This window comes from Typha latifolia, chromosome 4 (assembly GCF_019914945.1).
Source record: "Typha latifolia isolate L0001 chromosome 4, TyphaL0001v2, whole genome shotgun sequence".
Lineage (NCBI taxonomy): Eukaryota > Viridiplantae > Streptophyta > Magnoliopsida > Poales > Typhaceae > Typha > Typha latifolia.
Window position 1 is genome coordinate 16,096,800 of NC_133089.1, and position 18,807 is coordinate 16,115,606.

Here is an 18,807-nt window from a genome sequence, read left to right on the forward strand (position 1 = left end):
TCTTAAGAAATACATTTAAACACACATATATATATATATATGTGTGTGTGTGTGTGTGAAGTTTGGATCTCCAAAAATAGTGACTATCTTATTATCTCTATGTATTTTCTTTTCTATATTATAAAGAATTGCAATATTAGTAGCTAAATTAGGTGAGTCAGGCTTAATGAGAAAGTGAGCCAATTGTTCCATAAAATTGAGTCATAACATATAAACTCATATATTATGGGTTTAAGTGGTTATTTTGCGAGCCGCGTCGTCTACAGCTTAATAACAACCTAAAACAGGAAATCCACACGCTGTCTGTCAACACTGAAAACAATAAATAAAATAAAAGAAGCTTCTTTGATCATCACCTCCATCCATCTCCATTAATAATAAAAAGATATTATTATTATTATTATTATTATTATTATTATTATCACAACCCACATCTACCTACCTACCATACCCTACCCTACTACCCCCCTTCAAAAGAAAAAGTCCTCTCTTTTGTCCTTCTTCTACTTCTCTATTCCAACAAACCTCCCAAAATGGATTCCGATCCCCGACCCAAGAAGCCCACCGGTCACACCACCCCCCACCACAAGCCGTCGCAGCCCTCAACCACCGACCTCCTCTCCAGCGCCAAAGTCGTCGCCGCCGCCGCCAACTCCACCCTCCGCCACGAGTCCGACAAGATCGACAAGGCCAAGGTCGCTGACGCGGCCGCCGACCTCCTCCACGCCGCCTCCCACTACGGGAATCTCGAGGGAAAGGGCTTCGGCAAGTACGTGGAGAAAGCCGAGGGCTATCTCCACCAATACAACCCCACCCACCAATCCCCGCAAGTCAACCCTTCTTCTTCGTCATCATCATCATCTTCTTCTTCTTCTTCGAGTTCGAGTCATCATCATAGTGGTGGGAATGAGTCTGGTGGTGGATTTGGGGATTACATGAAGTTGGCCGAGGGGCTGTTGAAGAAGCCAAACGCCCATCAATCTGGAGGTGGGAGTGCATCGGAAAGTGGAATCGGGGATTATATGAAGATGGCTCAGGGATTCTTGAAGAAGCACTGACTGAGGTGCTGTAATTGTTGGGAGTCTTCTGTAATTTTCATTCAAGCAGTCTGAAGTTTGTGTGTGGTTTAATAAATAAACAACGAGTGAATTATTATTATTATTATTGAACTGCAATTGATTTGAATTCCTTCTTCTTCTTCTTCTCCTTTTGTTTTTGTTTATATCATTAAACATTTCTCTCTTTTCTTTTGATGTTGTGAAGAATATATATCTTAACAGTTTAGTGTATTATAAACACATTACTGAAATAAAAATATTAAGTCAAAAAATATTTTGATAATAAAAATACTGAATTGATCAGTGTTTTTAAAATAGTTTAGTATTTTTATTAGTATTATTGTGAATTAGATCTCATTTAGTAATAAGTACCAAAATATTTGAGTCAAAATTACATAAAATGAGTCTTCTCGGTCAAAATCTCATGCTTTGATAACTGGCTCACCGTCCGATCTCAATCAGACGGCTATAGTCAGTTGCAGTTGGAATAATAACCCCCCAATTTATTCTCATGCGGGCCAATGAAGAGTCGACTCTTTCCCAAGTCTCCTCCCCCTCTTTGTTTCAGAGGCGATAGATTTTTTGATTTTTTGATCTCGAATCCTCTCCTCAATCCTTTCTTCCGATCCCCTCACTCTTTCGAGGTCTTGTAGTTCTTGCTGCTTAATGGGTAAAGATCGCACTTTTTTCAGATTCTTCTTGTCATGTGCTTTCTCGTGGTGGAAAGAAACGATCTTTTAGTTGCTATATGTTTCTATTTGGAGGATTTACTATTTTTTGTGCAAGTTGATCTGGAAAGGAGGGATATTTAGCGTTGAATTAGTGAATTAAGCTCTGGTTGCATTGTTTTAGGGTTCTTATTTGATTCAATATTGTTCGGTTGCTGCTGATCTCACATTGGTTTGAAGTCTAGGGTTTGTAGTTCCCAACATTTTCTGGTTGCCATTTAACTGTATCTCGAACTCTAGTGGGGAGTTGTAAAGGAGAACAATGTCATAATCCGTGTGCATAATGCGATTTATTTGCTTGTGGTGGACACTTAATGCGAACCAATAAAAGATGCACTTCACTTTGGATTGACTTCCTAAGGTCTCAGCTTAAAACAAACCAGGTAACCCAATCTGAAGTATATATAGATTCGTATGCTTGATTTCAAGATTTGCAAGACCTAAAATCAGAAATACAAAGTTCATTTGAGCTTGCTATACTCCAAGAGACTGTAGGCTGACTAAGAGTATAAATAAAGACTGGTTGTTTATCTCTCACCTTTAAATCACTTTGTTATGACTTCTAACCTTATTGGTGGTGCATGATGACCATCAGTATCCTGAGAAATCTTCAATTCTCAGTACCCACTATGCAGTTAGACTGTACTATGTGGAGATAGAACTTAACCTGCAAACAGATGTCAAAACAATACATCTCGGAAATTACAAACCAAAGAGATTTTGTTGTCCTTGAGTGGCTTTTAACATGTTTAACATCCATAATTTATAAACTCGGGATCTTATTGAATAAATGGGCCTTTAATGAAAATTTTCCTTATGGAGTACTATGAATTTAATTGTTTTGACAAATTGACATCATCTCTGATGATCTTTTGATTTTATGAGTACCATCTTCTCCTTTGCCCTTATCCGAGTGCTTAATATGATAGTTATGCAAGCAGACAGATGAAAAGATTGGTATAGTCAGTTACATCTATGCTGTTTTTCATTGATTTCAGGTTCCTCCTCTCAGGAATCTGTTTTCTGGACTACGCATCTGATTTGCATTTGTTTTTCCCTTTTGTCAGTGTGACTGCAGAAGGAGATGGTTCTATGACATCTGGCTATTCCTTTCACCATGCCGATGTGGAATTTTGCATCAAAAGCCGTAGCTGGGAGCTTAGGGAAGAAGAACATTTCAACAAACTGTAGCACTTCTAATCCTGATTTCTCTGACGACGAGGCCTCATCATGCAACAGCAACGAAGGTCTTGAGTGTCCTATATGCTGGGAATCCTTTAACATTGTGGAAAATGTGCCTTACGTGTTATGGTGTGGCCATACAATGTGCAAGAATTGCATCCTTGGGCTTCAGTGGGCTGTTGTCAAATTTCCAACAGTACCAATCCAGTTACCATTCTTCATTTCCTGCCCATGGTGCAACTCTTTGTCTTTCCGTTTTGTTTACAGAGGTAATGTCAGGTTTCCTAGCAAAAACTACTTTCTCCTCTGGATGGTTGAGGGCATGAATGGTGAGAGGGCAATATCCCGGCCCTCAATTCGCGCTGAGCATCATCCTGTGTGCCCTTCTGGTAACAGCACGGCCCTTGGAAATACTAGGAACATCAATCCAATTCAAAGAGCTCCACACTCCTCTGGAGCAATCTCAAACTCCAATGAAGATCATGGGAGCGTTATCCATTATTTCTTGAATGCAGAGAGGGTTCACACATCCCTTCGCAAGTCACTGGCATTCTTTGTTCACTTGACTGCCAAGTTTCCACTCGTAATCATCTTCCTCCTCATAGTTCTATATGCCATACCAGCCAGTGCAGCCCTTTTGCTTTTGTACATCCTTGTCACAGTCCTATTCGCTTTGCCATCCTTTTTAATGTTGTATTTTGCATATCCTACCCTCGATTGGCTTGTAAGGGAAATTTTGACTTGAGTTTTCTTCTTTTCAATGAAGGCAGAGATGAGGAGTGTTGCTTGCCCTTTGTAATTTGCATTGGCTATTTAACTGTAACATCCGATCATATCTGTAATGATCTGCAACACTCGTGCTAGTCCTTTGTGTGGTGCTCGATGAGATATTGATTGTTCACAAGTTCACTTGATATTGCTATAAGTTCATTTGATGGTCGGTACCCAAATATGCAATAATTTAGTATTGACAGATGCAATTGTGCTCCTCTTGAAGGATATGATTATTAAATTTCTTATTCTCTTAACTATGTCAGAAGAAAAGTCTTGTTTGCGATTGTGATAGTAGATTCTTTTTTTTTTTCTTTAATCTCATATTGTGTTATTAGTTTGCTTGAAGTAAGCCACACTATGTTTTGCAATCATAGGAGTTCTACTTTCTTTGTCCTCAATCATCTTGCTTGCTCATTAGATGATACCCATGCAGATGCATGTGAGAATGAGTGTATTTGAATTTTGTTCAAGAGGAACAAAGTAATGTGTAATTATAAGACATCAGCACTTTTTTTTTAAGGGAAAGCTTGTCGGCTAAATCAATTCATTAATATCTAAAAGCTATCAGACTACTCTTTAATACAAATCTCACACTTAGACTATAATAAATAATATTATAATTAAAATAAAAACATCAATCCTAATAAAATTTAGGATCAAATAAGTGAGCCCGTTAAATATCTTTAACATAAATAAAGCCGTATAAGTTAAAAGTCGTATAAGTTAAAAGTCTTGACCTTTGAGAGTAAAATAAATAAATGTATAAAATCATCGTGATACATTGGAATTCACTTTACCGCTGACACAATGGAACTCTTTTAATATCTTCAGGTATAAAGACCAATTGGGGAGGCTTCAGAAGAAATGCACGGATTCTTATTTGGACAATAACACCCTCATGGTTGTAAGAAATTTTACACTGTTTCTTTTATTCCCAAATCCCGAAGAGCCCTCCATCTTTACCCTTGTATTGCTCCTGATCTCGGCTCTTCCTTCTTGCCGAGCTCCAAAATAAGGAGAGAGAGAGAGAAGAAGAAGAAGAAGAAGAAGAAGAAGAAGAAGAAGAAGAAGAAGAAGACAAGTTCACTTCTTGTTGTTGTTGTTGTTGTTGTTGTTTGATCCGTGGGAAAAGGGGAAAAAGAGTAAAGGTGAAAACTTGACGTTGCCCAGGTAATAAAGCTGGTTTCTTTGCTCGATTTCGTTAAAATATTTTGCCACTTATTGGTTGTTTTGTGCTGTTTTCGGGGAGTTTATGGAATATTTGGTGGTGCATTTCTTGATGTACTTGTTTTGGGGGCTGTCTTAGCTAGGGTTTTGATTTGGGCAATTGCGATCGGTTGGGCTGTGTTTGGTGGGAGGGGAGAAATTGGAGTGCAGATCTTGCGCGCATTGTAGGAATTGTTGGGAATTAGGATTTATGTAGAAGGCTTATGAAGAGATTGGGAGTGTCGGTTTTATGAATTATCCGGACCTTGGGGGGATTAGAGGTGATGGAATTGATAAATTTAATGCTGTTGTATTTCTATCTACACAAGTATTTCCCAAAATTTGGTACTCTTTCTTTTAAATCTGTTTCACTGCAATATTAGCTCAGATGATTTTATTGGTGCTTTGATGTGATCTATTGTGTGTGTGATAATGGATAAAGTGTGGTATTTTCTTTCCCCCAAAAAAGAAGAGGATCTACTGTTGTATTAGATGAATTGGTTCTATTGGAAAATAAATTGAGCAGCAGTCTATGATTTTATTGCGTTATTTCATCTTTGGGGAAGTTGAGAGCAGATTCTTTTCACTTAATTCTGATGATGCGTATTCTTTTTATGGAATTTGTATAGGGCTGGTCTTTGAGGGTCTGAACTTTATCTTGCATGTAATGGTTGGAGCTATGTTGGTAGCAAAGCAGTATCGCTGCACTCACTCTTCGACATGCCTATGCATCAAAGGTCATCTGAGCGAGGATACACTTTTTCTTGTGTTTCAACACCTAAACTGGAACCCGAGACTGATTGCAGTTATTTCCTGTGTATGCAAATGGTTTGATGAGATTGCAAAGCGGGTATTATGGAAAGAATTCTGCCATGCAAGGGCGCCAAAGATGATGTTAGATTTGCAATCTAGTGGTAGCCATAACATTGATGGGAATTGGAAAGCACTAGGGAAGCTTCTCATCTATTGTTCAGGGTGCAGCAAAGGGGGCTTATTCACTAATATACACATACCAGGTCACTTTGTTTATAGGACCAGATTTTCTAGGACTTCAGGGAAAAGTTTTTTAATTCCACACTGCAAAGCAGATGTCTTATATGTCTCAGACCCATGCGAGCATCTTGATCAGGGAGATGAGGGTGATATTGGCTTTTTCCGTGGTGTCTTCAAGTCATTTTCTGTTTCAAAAGTCAAGAAAATGTTGATGGACAAGCAGGCTGAATTCCACCCCACAGAAGTGTGTCCTTATTGTAAAGCAAAGTTATGGAACTTGTTGCAGGAAAAGATGATACCGAGGAGTGCTTGCGGCAGATTGGGTTCTTATGATGATTCTGTCGAGTACTATGTTTGCCTCAATGGACACATGCTTGGATTATGCACCCTCTTACCTCTGTCCGATTCTGAGGAGATATCTGAACTGGAGTGACACTTGGAATTCGAGTCAGGTGGTTCTCTTGACTGTACTTCATAATCTGCTGTCATCTAAACATTGTTTATCCGGGTACCTTTCATTATGTTAATGTAGTATCAAGAGAAAGACCAAAGTACTTCCAAAGTGAAAGATATCATTGTCTGAGGCCTTAGTTACCCTAGTTATTTTAGATTATAAATTTATAGCATGTAGAAGGAAAATAATTCCAAGTTGAGGAACCTTCCTCATAATTATGATTAAGTGGTCCTATTATATTTTGATTTCTGATGTTTCCCTGGCCTCCGTGCATTTGCTTTTGGTGAACTGTGTATTCCATGTGTCTTAGTTGCCCTGTCTTAAGAATGCTTGCTAAGTCACCTATTACATTGAAATAATACAGTAACTAGCAAATCAAATGAAAATTAATGGAATATAATGTGGCAGACACATTTTAAGATCTAAAAAAAAGGGAAAAATTGAAACAACGAGATGGTTAGAGAAAGGACATATAAATGACCAGCTGATTATAGAATAATTTCTGTTGTATCAATTCTGGATTTTAGTGCATGATTGTTGAACATGTTTGTTCTTTGTTGAACAGGTTGCCAAGAGTGAAGGCTAGAATTCTTTTTCAAAGCGCTTTATAAACCAGTGGATCCTGAAAGCTAGTAGTCATGTAAATTTTTGTGGAAAGAATGCCTCAAGCATGAGCTCACTATGTTATTAACTTGTTGAAGTTGTGATCCTGTAGTAATTTGCAATTGGCTCTGTTTGCAAGGAAAAGCTGTTTTAAGTAGTCTTCTTATTCTATTTATAACTTGAAATTTTAGGCATTTGATGAAGTTCTAGCCCCCATTATCATTGTAATTGAGTTATGTATTGCTTGTTGTTTATCAGTATGTGTAAATGATATGCTAATAGCATATACTTGAAATATACGACTATCCCACATCGCTAGATGAATGAGGTTAGATTATATTGTCATTTAAATGGCAGGGAATGCCCAATGATCTGGAGATAACTTCCTCGAACCTTTGTTTCTGTAGGTCTTATGTCTGATATATGTTGAGAAAACATAGAAATGTACACATTTTTCCAACATGGTGTGCTTATGTGTTGTTGCTCTGCTCCAGTATTGGCCTATGATGCTTTTGGTTGCACATGACATTACTGGTGAATGTTCACATGCGCTGTAGTTAACATGAACAATAGTTATGTGTTGCCTTCTTTCTCTTTAATATCTTTCTCAGTGGTGAAGAATTGTTTTGTACTTTTATCTTCTTGGTAAATTTTCAAGAGCATGATTTGGGTATTTTCCTTGTTTATCTCATCTTCTTGTCCATCGTGGACTTCGATCCATTTTCTTTCTTCTACCATACTCTTGCTCCTAGTTTGTTGTTCACCTTGGTTGTAATTTCTTCTACAGTCCTTGCATCAGTCAGTCATTGAATTAGTCATAATATATATATTGAACTCTTGGGACCTATTGTAATTTTCATGTCGTTATGATACATTGTATCTTGTCATATTCCAAGTAAATACTTCATAAACGACTGCAAACAAAGTCTACTAATTGTATGCAGGAATCTCCTGCATAAAAACAAGTCTACTAATGTCCCTGGATCATCACGAGAATAAAACTTACAGGCAAACAAAATAGGATGATTAATTCTGAACTAAAATCATAGTATTTTTCACTCTCTATGATTCCAGTGAGAGAAGTATCAACTGCCCGCAACATTATAGCTCAGTAAAAGGAGACAAAATATAGTGATTGGTCAAGCAAGAAAAAGCAATAAGAGGGGAATAAAAAGTTTTAGTTACATCAACAAATTACGAATTGCTTTCTATATCAAAAATGAGTGTCTGAAATGCATGGTACTTTGATCAAAGTTGTAACTGAGGATTAGATTTGTGAAGCTCTGCCAGTCATTTTGTAGTGACTTGTCTCCTATCAATGTCTTTCTGAGAAGATAACGTCTCATATCAATGTTGTACATCATAAATAATATTTCTACTGTCCCAGAATATAAAACAGGATACCTATTTTCTTTTATAAAAGTATACTATCGACTGGTCAAAAGCATATGATGTCTTTCCTCATTATTCAACCTAAATTTGCTCCTGCTGGATAAGAACTCTTCCGGGTTCAAGAAATGACCCATAGCAAACAAAAACGGTGAATAAGTCATTCCCAGCATCAGTCAGTTGTAGCTTGCACGAGGAGGCACCAGCTAGAGATTTCTGAATCCTGGGGGAGTACCAACTTATGTTGAATCTCTCCTTTCCAAAAGAATTCACTAATCACCAGCTAAATGTATGAAGAATCAAGAAAGACTACTGAATATCCTTATGCATTCGCCAAGCATAAGACTTTGCAAACAGAAACCAAACATTGCGGCAGATCGGAATGAGACACTGAATGCCAGTAATTTGAATCACATAGCTAGCATCTCATGCTTGAAGGTCAGAATTTTGGACTAAGCTTTATGTGTTAACCTGTTACTGTCACTGTCACTTAGGTCTCAGTTGAGAAAAATTCTTCAGCTTTATCCAAGAAAGAGGATGGAAATCTGCAATGCAACATAAAAATAGAAGAAGCATCTGATGATGGGAAGTTGTGGTTGAGGGCCCAAGCATCGCAAGCCTTTGCTACTCTGCCATCCCTTTGGATCTTTGGTTTGCTGACTCTAATGATTCCTGAAACACCTTTTTTTAATGATGGCCGGGATCTTTTACGGCTTGATTTAACATGGATCTCAACCTGGGAGCTTCTAGCTTCTGGAATTATCTGACTGCTGTCGGTTTGAGAATTTCTTGCGCTGCTGCTATCTGGTGCAATAGAAGCATTTGGCAATGGCAAGAATCCTTGCCTGCACGTCTTAAGTATAGTAAGCAGCATGTCTGTGCTGATCTCTTGCTGTACCACACCCTTGTTCTGATCACAACCATAACAGGCAGCCACAAGTGTGGCTGCCAAGATTGGAGTCAACTCAGGGTCACTGAAGAAAACAAAGGGTAGATCACAGACCTGTTTTTTTTTTAAGCAACAGATTAGTTTTTCATTCAAGTTCTAAGAAATTCAGATATAGCACAATTTTTATACAGGGCAATCACCTTGTGAAGTATGGTTGGACTTTTTCCCCACCGAAGAACTGCTTGATTTCCAGGATGGAACAAGGCAAAATAACCAAGAAGCAATAGAGATTCTAGGAGGAGTAAACCAACCTGAAGAAAGGAAATTTCAGATTGCACATTCTATACCTTAATATGTAGTATTTACAGAAAACATGCAAATATGTCTTAACACATTACAGGTAATACACAAAATAATAAAAGAAAGCAAATGACGAATGAACTTGATGCCTTTGGAGTCATCAATATTATATCAAAGGCATTACACTATAATCCTAGACGAATAGCATAATCCAGAAGAGAATATACTGTAAGCTCAAGACAAGTTAACAAGCAAATAAACGAATCTGGAAAATCTTTAAGACTGGTCAGTTTGATTCATATTATGCTATTTCATTTACCAGGAGATATGTCCCATAAAAATTCTCTCTTAACACAACTAGAAAAGCATGAAAAGTATACTGAGTGAGACAACATGATGCTGGTTTTAAGAAAGGCATGCGGCAGATAGATAGGGAACTCATAGCAAAAGCCTGTAAACAATATATATACAATTGGAAAACAGCATGCCAAGCACAAGTTCTATTGGAATTTGAAAGTACAACAACCCAATTATTACACTGGAGTGGATGACTCAAGTAATCTGACCAAAGTTTACATCAGGGCGTTCAAACTTCAAAGTGTAAGCCCAAACAACACCTATGCTATATTTGCATTCCAAATCAATGAGCCAACTTAAGACAAGCATAATATATAGACACAAACACCAACCTGTCCTGAACCAACCCAAGCTAACTTATGGTTTTAGAGCTGGGACTTCTCATATTTGGGCAGTCATGTGATCATGTCTATTGCAGGCTAGACTGAGTTAACCTAGTATCAAATATTCCAGAAGAGTTATAATGTTGGTTAATGTTAATGTCATCAATTCTACTACTGACAAAGAAATATCTAAAACTTCATTGTTCACAAAATTAATCCTGAGCGAAGTCGGGAGGAGTGCAGAAGCAGAGTTCGTAATTGACTAGATGATAGAAAGCAAATGCACTTTCTCTATTCAAATCACTCTTTAAATACTACTTTGACTGCCATTAAAAATATTGTCTAAAGATCCTAGTCATCAAGAAGCTCAACCACTAATAAGTTTTACATCATAATTGGCAACCTTTAATTGATCCATGTTAAGGATGTACTGAAGTGGTACATTCATGCTTAATATAAGGTGGAAGATACATAAGGATGCGGTCACATTGTATCTGAAGAGTTCATTTTTTTACGGAAGATAAAATTGACAATTGACTAATTGATAAAAGACCTAGAGCATTAAATATACCATTATGATAGCCCATAAATAACATAACTGAAGGTGACACATAATAATAGGATAAACATTACCTGATCATTAGCTGCTTTCCACTTGTTCGTGCAATGTGTCAGAAGAAAGCTAATCAAATGAAAGAATTCCATTTTCAGATCTGATCTAGCCTGTATAAGATATATATTGGAGGAAAGTACAGATTCAGCATTATATTTGGTACTATGGTATTGACAAAGAATAATATCAGTAAATCTACAGAGCAGAAAATCAAAGAGATACACTTACCAACATACACTGTAGGAGAGTAATATCCAAGCATGCTATATTGTTCAAAACCTTTAACACACCAGTAGCTACTTCTTCAAAATTTGATGGAAGAATAGAAGAACCCTGAAATTTAGTTGGTTACAGCATTTGTTCAACATCTTAAAAAAATTGGGAATAAAATACCTTCAGCAAGATGAGTATATTTATAGATATGTCAAGAACAAATTTGGAGTTATTTAAAAAGAGAGCTTCTACAAGGGTAGCGAAGATGCCTTTATGACATTCACTCTGGCAGATTCATCTTCCACTTGAAGAATACAATTGTGCTCTCATTAATACTGTTGCTCTTCTATCTAAGATCATCTCTTTCATAGTCAAGAAACTAATAAGCATGCAAATTAGTGGGATGTGCAATGCATGAACAATGAAGATATATAATAAAACTAATGGGCAATAAACATGTAACTAAACAACATGAAATGCATCATCAACAGGCTTATTCTGCACTTCTCTGCTCGTGAAATGCCCCATTATGTTATTAAGAATATGCATGATGAATTTATTGCCTAGGGACAGAATGCAACTTTCTCTATCATAACAGGCTTACCTGTTCAGCTGAGGATTTGTTGTTAGCCTGAAGCAGCACAGCTGTTAAGAGTGATGGAAGACTGACAAGGCCTGTCTCAGCAATAGCAGAAAGCACAAGTACCACAGGTTGCTTCAAGTTGGTTGCATTCCTTCTACCAAGAATTGCTTTCATTGTATGCTCGTCAATTAGCTTTTCTATTACTGCACAACCTTCTGTGGAGTTCTTCTCATCCTTCTGAGGAAAATTTTTCTCAGGATGGTCCTCCAATATGTTTCCTGATGTACCTAAGGAAGTCCTCTCAAGCCTCTGCATTCCAGATTCAGAAATACACGAACCACTTGAAATATCAAAGGACTCACCTTTATATTCATCCAGTATTACATTGGCCTCCAAAGTATCAGTTATTCCAGTTGAGAGTAACTTTTCTTCCCCATATATTTCACCAGATTTACGTTTAATTGATTTTGGAAGCTCATGTGTAATTGGTATTTGCATATTATCTCCAGATTGGTTAAGTGACAGAAATTGGCCTTCTATGTCTCGAGAATCTAGCATTTCACATTCTTGGACCACCTTACTGTTTAATGTTTTGAATTTACAAGATTCCCAATCAATAGTAGAGAAGGTTCCAGGTTTAGATGTTAAGACAACCAAAAGATTTAAAGTGAAGATAATTGATGATGGAAATGGTGCTCCTTCCACTTGGGGCCTGTCATAAAGGGCAAACAAATCTCGCAGACGATGAATGACTTGATAAGAAACTATCAACTCAATCAGACCACCCTGCATTTGAAGTTGTCTATCATCGGTATGTACATGCCCAACAATTGCTGTGACAGTCCATAAGAAGCTATCTAAGACTTCAGCAACTGATTCCGAATATTCAGCTGATGTTTTACTTGACTGAATATTCGAACATCCTGGACTCGGAGATGCTGCAACATTAATATAGTTCTCAAGGGAGGCAGATAACATTGGAATTATAGGAGGCAGGAGATTCTGTACAAGAAAATAACTCCGATTTGCTGGCAGTGACAGCAAAATTCGCAACAACCGTAAAAGATAAACTGTCACCTGACAAGTTTCAGGTTTTGATGTATGAGAGGCTGGTAAAGCAGAAGAGATAAAATCAAGCATACCAGCTTGGCGGGATGCATGTAGTTCAAGATCCTTTCCTTCCAAAAACTGTTGAAAAAATAAATTGTATCATCAACAACATGTGCAAAAAAAGGAAAGCATAAACTTATTAGTTATTTCTACTCAACACTATAGTTGAGATGATAGCATACATGTAGGACATTAATCATTAATAGTTGAGTTCCAGAGTATTAACCTTTATTACATCACTAACAATCAGTCCTATGCTTGCAGCCCCCTCCTTTCTAGCTTGGCGATATCTTTGAAGGTCCTGAAGCCATCTGCTAATTTTAGCCCTTGCAGTTCCTACTGCAGCTCTGTATCCAATCCCTGTATTTTCAGCACCTATTGGAGGTTCAACAAATTCATGTTTAAGTGCCATTAGTTTCTGCCGTATTTTTTTAATTCTTCGCTTCAATGTAGGCTGATGTGCTGCATCAACTAATTTTACTGAAGAATCTCCAGAACTGGCATTTGATAATATTTGACAGTCATCAGCAACTTTTGTTGAAATATATCTACTCTGACTGTCCTTACTTAAAGAACGACGTTGTAAAGGAGAAGATTGATCTCTAAAATCCATTGAAGCTTTTTCACGTATTTGCTCCAGGTAATATTTTCTACGCTGTTCACTTTCACGAAGTCTTTCAGCTAATTTTTGGGCTAAGAGTTCTGCTTCTTCTTGTTGAGCTTTCGCTCTGATCTCCTTTCTCCGAAGCTGTTCCACGGCCCTTGCTTCCCGTGCTGCACTTGATGCCTTGCGCTCTTCTTCTCTTCTGACTTGAGCTTCTTCCTTTTTACGTTGTGTCTCTGCAAGACGCTGCAGCTTTTCAGCTTCAAGGAGTCTTCTCCGTTCCAACACAGCTTCTTCCCTCGCACTGTCCTCCTTTTGTTTTGATTTAATTACCTGTAGCTTTTCAGCTCTCCGCATTTCAGAATCATGAAGTTTCTGTCTGAGCATAAATTTTTTATTTTCTTCATTTAATGAAGTGATGAAACGGACCTCATTAACTTTACTGCTTTCGTCACCAGCTCTTTTTACTACTTGAGCCAGATACGCTTCATGACGGGACTCACTGCGCTGCTGACGTGCATTCATTACTTCTCGCAATTTCACACTACGGACAGCTTGCCACTCATTTACACGATTCAATTTCTCAGATGTACGTTGTAGCCTTTGAATTCTCTCATTCTCCAGTTGATTCCTAATCCTCATTGCTCGTGCGTGTTTTTCTTCTGCTTCTTTTTTAAAATCTAAAGCACTTTTTTTCTTCTTTTCAGGAGACATCAATTTGTCATGTAAAACTCGAGCACGCTCTACAGCTTTTCTGCTCATACCAGGAGAGTGTGAAACACGAGAAGAACTTCGCATTGGAGATTTAAGTATATCTTCCCAGTTTCTTTTTTCCTTCCAAGCATCCATTGACTTCCACAGTGTTGTCTTTTGCTTTTCCTTCTCCTTCTCCTTGTCAACAAGAGATATATGCTTTTTTACCATGTCCACAGTCTTGGATTGTTTATCGTACTTATTGTCAGCTGACTCTTTGTCCTTCCTAGGAACCTGCTTCTCAATTTCAGTAACTGGTCCTAGTGGTTCTCTCTTGCTTTTTCCAGAAGAAGAAGCATTATAGCTTTGTGGAGGCACGCCTCCTCCACTTTGTGTTAAATGTGTTCTTGCTTGTCTGGTGGAATCCCTGTTCTTCTTCTCCCCATTAGTCTTTCTTTGATCAGCATGAAAAATTCTTGTGCTATCTCTAGAATTGTCATTTACATTTGGGGAACTACTTGATTCTTGTTGAGAAGAATTGGAAATATCCAACTCTTCTGCACCTAAAATGCGCTTGCGAGCTCTTTCAAGTTGAATCTTGTTAAAAGCCTCCAGAGATGAAGATAGTATTTCTGCCCTGTGAGGTGAAGTTGTCATTCGCCTTACCTGCATAATGTCAGTGACAATTTATGACTCCAAGAAGTATCATGGAGAAAATCTTCTGTATAGGTAAAAGTAAAAGCCTGTGTGCAAGTAATGATCACAGTTTGAAAATGATTATGGTGGCCAAAGCTAAGATGTTATGTTTTCACTATAGTGATAGTAGTGATGCAAGAGAACATATAAGACAAGGCAAGAATTACCATAAAGTCAAAAATGTGATTTAGACACTGTAAATACTAATTCAATGGGATCTACGGAACAACAATTTGCTTTCCTCTTGTTATGGAGGGGCTCCTTTGTAATTATGGATCAAACTTCAGAATAGAAACTCATAAAGAGAAAATATGTCCCATCAAGAAATTCATGACTCTATGAATTTGAATTATTCAATCCACCTTCAAACCAGAAAAAGGTAACTTCTCACCATAGCATATTTTAGTCTGCACATGATGTCATTTAAAGTAAGGAAAACATCAGTAACCTGCAAGCATATTTCAGCAACTGTATACTCACATACAAGAAATCAAACAACAAATTTCAGAGTATTACATTTCTATGATCATTTCTATGATATCCTTCAAATGAAATCCTTTAGGCAAATTTCTGCTAGAACTTATTAGAACACCTGTTCATGAGGGGAAAAAAGGAGCGAATGTACTAAATGATAAATATACCATTCATTAACTTCATAAAATCAGAAAAGAATAGTTTCCTACTTGGGTAACAATTAATTTCATCTACCTCCCATGACAACGCATGTGGCCTCCTATGATCAGCCTTCACAGTCATTGCTATTCCATCCTTTGGTAAGCTAAGAGAAGATTGTTTGGTGTTATCAAAATGTTCCACTCTACATTTCAGTTCTTTGAAGTCAGATGTGGCTTCTTCAAGTACAAGTATGGCCTCATCAATCTGCTCCATATCACATTCTAATTCACAAAGAAGGTAAAGTTCATCTATAGATCTATTCAAATTTTCAAAAAGGAAGCACCAAAGCCTTTGTCTAAATCTTTCTTTGCTCTCCCCAGGTTCACCTTCTCCAAAATCAGCATGACCTGTTGTATGGTCATGCAATCCCCCATGATCTTGAATAGAAGCCATGACTGAAGTAGTTGCTGAAACTTCCTCCCAATTTTTCCTGTGGGTAACAAAAATACCATCTGTTATGTCACTCAACATGCATGTGTTTGAAGTTGACAATTCTGAGGTCCTTGCAGGCCCATTGTCAGATATATTATGTCCCTTTTGAAGACTCACTTGTAAAGTTCCTCCCGTAGGTGATGAGGAGCAATCTTGAACAGCTACATTATCGATATCCAAATAATCCGCAGATTCGGTCATAGTTCTTATGTCCCCTTTGTGGCTTTCCTCTAAATTTTCAGAAGAATCAGGTTGGTTGTCTTTCACTACTTTGATGTCATGAAAAGGAAAGTTCTTACTCTCCTTTGAGGTCTCAACAGAATCCCTGCTAACATTTGAAGAGAGCATTCTACTAGGAGATTGTTCTGCATTGTCAGATGTAACTGTAACCTTTCTCTCCACGACTTGATTGTAAGGCACAGATGTTACCAATTCATCTACAGCTAAAGTATCCCCATCTTCGTGTGACTTATTATCTGCAAACTTTTCAAACGCAGCCTTTGGAGAACTATTTGAATGTTCTGAACGATCATGCGGTATTAAAGCAACATCCTCAACATCACCGCATTTGACTATGGAAATATGGCTAAAATCTTCCTTTATTAGCAATTCCTCAGTTGCCTTTGTCACATTCTCTGCAGCCGCAACTTCCAGATTTTGAACATCACATTTGTTCTTGATAACAATTTTATCAATGCAGTCTGCATCACGATCTATTTCCAACGGTAGAGAACTACCGTCAACATAAACTGTTGAACAGGAAACAAAATCAGGTTCTGAGTTGGAGGGTGCGGGTGCAAATTGCTGTCTGCCATGCCAATTTCTACTGTCATTACTACTAGAAGCCTGGTGGCATTGAGAGAAGGTGCAGGTTTTATTTAAAGATCCTCCAGATGCCTTCTGCAAGGAGAGCTTTGAGCTGATTCTATGTTTCTGCAGTACATCATGTGTTAGGTACTCTAATGCACAAATGCTTCACTAAATTTCTCAGCATTGGAATCCCTAATATATGACTAGTTATTGCTACAAACAACTATTTCATCTTAAATATAAGCATGACCAAAAATGAAAGAAGGATTATGAAATTTTAACCTGCAAAGAAGATCAAGAAATGATTTTTCCTTCATTTTGCATAGTTATAACACATTAGTTCTACGTTAGATTTTTCCTTTTTGATTTCTTACTTCTTTGCACTTGAGTCAGTTTCTTCAGAAATTGATAAAATTTTAGCTTAGTACCCTCGCAATCATCAAAGCAACAAACGATATGATGAAATCAAGTGTTACCTTCTTTACTTCAAGCCAACCCGATCCCTGATCATCCCCTGCTTCGCCGTCATTCTCCATCATCAGATTCTCATTGGTCTGCAAGCCCTTCCTGCTTTCAACCAAGAATCACACAATTTGCAATCAAAATTTCATCTTGACCAGAAGATTTTCATCTAGAAGACCTTAACAACGGAACCCATATCAATCTCTGCTAATGTATATCCCCAGTAAATAAATCTCATTAAACCCTAAGGCTCAAAGACACCAACAAACAACAATCAACCACTTCCACCTGCTATAAACAGCTCCAAAAGAGGAATTAAAGCGCAATGTATCCAAGTTTCCAACTTTTTACAGAAGGAAATAGGAGATTAAGCTGAATACCTCCTCCGAGATTCATCCGAACAACTACAATCGATCAAATCCGCGTCGGAAACCTCATCACCCGCTCGATCGAAGAGATTCCTGAGTTGGGTAGCTTCACGACTTTGGTCACAATGGATCTATTTAGCTATTTGCAGGATCGACGGTTATTTGAGCTCGTTTTCTTCGATTGGCGGCCTCAAAGGCAGCTTTGTTTGTAAGAGCTCGCTTTCTTTATTTAGACTTCGTAATCGTGCCAGAACAAAAGGAGGGGGTATTTAAATAAGCACCGGAAGGGTGAGGGTCTATTTCTAAATATAATTTTATGAGGGACTGGACTGATTAGCAAAAGCTAGTCATGATTCATTAATAGTCATGATCACCCAATAGATCGTAATAAGTGTTGACAGTTGGTTTCACAGCAATAGATGACAAAATACTTTAACGTAAAATAATTTACTTTGCACTTCCTCTATTTCCATAGATTGGGGAAAAAATATTTGTCAACCGAATTAATTTACGATGAGAAATATGTATAAAAATAATAAAACCAGAATTATAATTGATAAATATCTATGTATCACTTAATTACCTTATGGTTTTGGTATATGTGTAATTAGCCGATGGTAATTTTAATATAAAAATAATTAATATGCGTATTGTATTTTACATCAAGTGATTAATCTCTTTCATTTAAATCTTTCTCATTTTTGTATTTTGGACATTTTAGAAATAATAAAAGGCAAAATGGTCAGAAGATTAACATTTTTATTAGAAATTATATTTTCCTTAAAAATAAGAATTTTATGTAATTAAAACAGCAGAGAGTGAGTTAAGTGACCAAAAAAAAATCAAGAAGGCATTTTGAAATTTAGCCAACTATAAGTACACGAGAGATTAAAATGTAATTTTCCCACAGTCAATGAAATTTTTAACTAATTTAGATGGACCTTATGGTGGTGTTCGGTGAGTTATTGGATGACCAATCACCATCCTTCTATGGTTGCTCTATTGTATGTAATCATATACCTAATCCATGTGACATATCTTAGGAGTTATTTTTTTACCAAACTAGTTATATTCCAATTTTTTTTTAACCGAAAGTAATCAACATTTTTTTTTCTCGACAAAAATGCTGATTATCTAATCCTAGAATACTTAAAACATTGAATTGATCAGCATTTTATATATAAAAATCTTTTTATCTTAGTCTTTTAATAATTAACGTAAAGAAAATTTGACGATAAAAACGTTGATCAGTTTAATATTTTTGTTATGGCTTCAGTAAAATTAGATCTTAT

The 18,807-nt window shown here is 37.1% G+C and overlaps 4 protein-coding genes across 5 annotated transcripts; 3 read left to right on the top strand and 1 right to left on the bottom strand.

Annotated features, from left to right (window-relative positions):
* The first annotated feature begins 451 nt into the window (after positions 1–451).
* On the top strand, positions 452–1,185 carry LOC140785822 (nodulin-related protein 2-like). The gene has a single exon (XM_073133856.1). The coding sequence runs from the start codon at positions 534–536 to the stop codon at positions 1,056–1,058; it is 525 nt and encodes a 174-aa protein (XP_072989957.1). The 5' UTR covers positions 452–533; the 3' UTR covers positions 1,059–1,185.
* Positions 1,186–1,586: 401 nt separating this feature from the next.
* Positions 1,587–3,918, top strand: LOC140785823 (uncharacterized). Its single transcript, XM_073133857.1, has 2 exons — positions 1,587–1,728; positions 2,854–3,918. Exon 2 carries the CDS (start codon positions 2,904–2,906, stop codon positions 3,711–3,713), a length of 810 nt encoding a protein of 269 aa, XP_072989958.1. The 5' UTR covers positions 1,587–1,728; positions 2,854–2,903; the 3' UTR covers positions 3,714–3,918.
* Positions 3,919–4,769: 851 nt separating this feature from the next.
* LOC140787732 (EID1-like F-box protein 2) lies at positions 4,770–7,343 on the top strand. Its single transcript, XM_073136825.1, has 3 exons — positions 4,770–4,912; positions 5,578–6,393; positions 6,961–7,343. Exon 2 carries the CDS (start codon positions 5,616–5,618, stop codon positions 6,372–6,374), a length of 759 nt encoding a protein of 252 aa, XP_072992926.1. The 5' UTR covers positions 4,770–4,912; positions 5,578–5,615; the 3' UTR covers positions 6,375–6,393; positions 6,961–7,343.
* A 784-nt stretch (positions 7,344–8,127) lies between these two features.
* Positions 8,128–17,761, bottom strand: LOC140786544 (uncharacterized). 2 transcript variants are annotated; one of them, XM_073135042.1, is made up of 10 exons: positions 17,528–17,761; positions 17,162–17,252; positions 15,477–16,808; positions 13,002–14,738; positions 12,028–12,853; positions 11,687–11,943; positions 11,098–11,202; positions 10,890–10,979; positions 9,477–9,587; positions 8,128–9,390 (listed from the first exon to the last, which is right to left on the bottom strand). In XM_073135042.1, the coding sequence occupies exons 2-10, from the start codon at positions 17,222–17,224 to the stop codon at positions 8,878–8,880; spliced, it is 5,034 nt and encodes a 1,677-aa protein (XP_072991143.1). In that variant the 5' UTR covers positions 17,225–17,252; positions 17,528–17,761; the 3' UTR covers positions 8,128–8,877. The 2 variants fall into 2 exon arrangements, with proteins under 2 accessions (XP_072991143.1, XP_072991142.1); XM_073135041.1 differs by having other exon boundaries at positions 11,687–12,853.
* Positions 17,762–18,807: the final 1,046 nt, after the last annotated feature.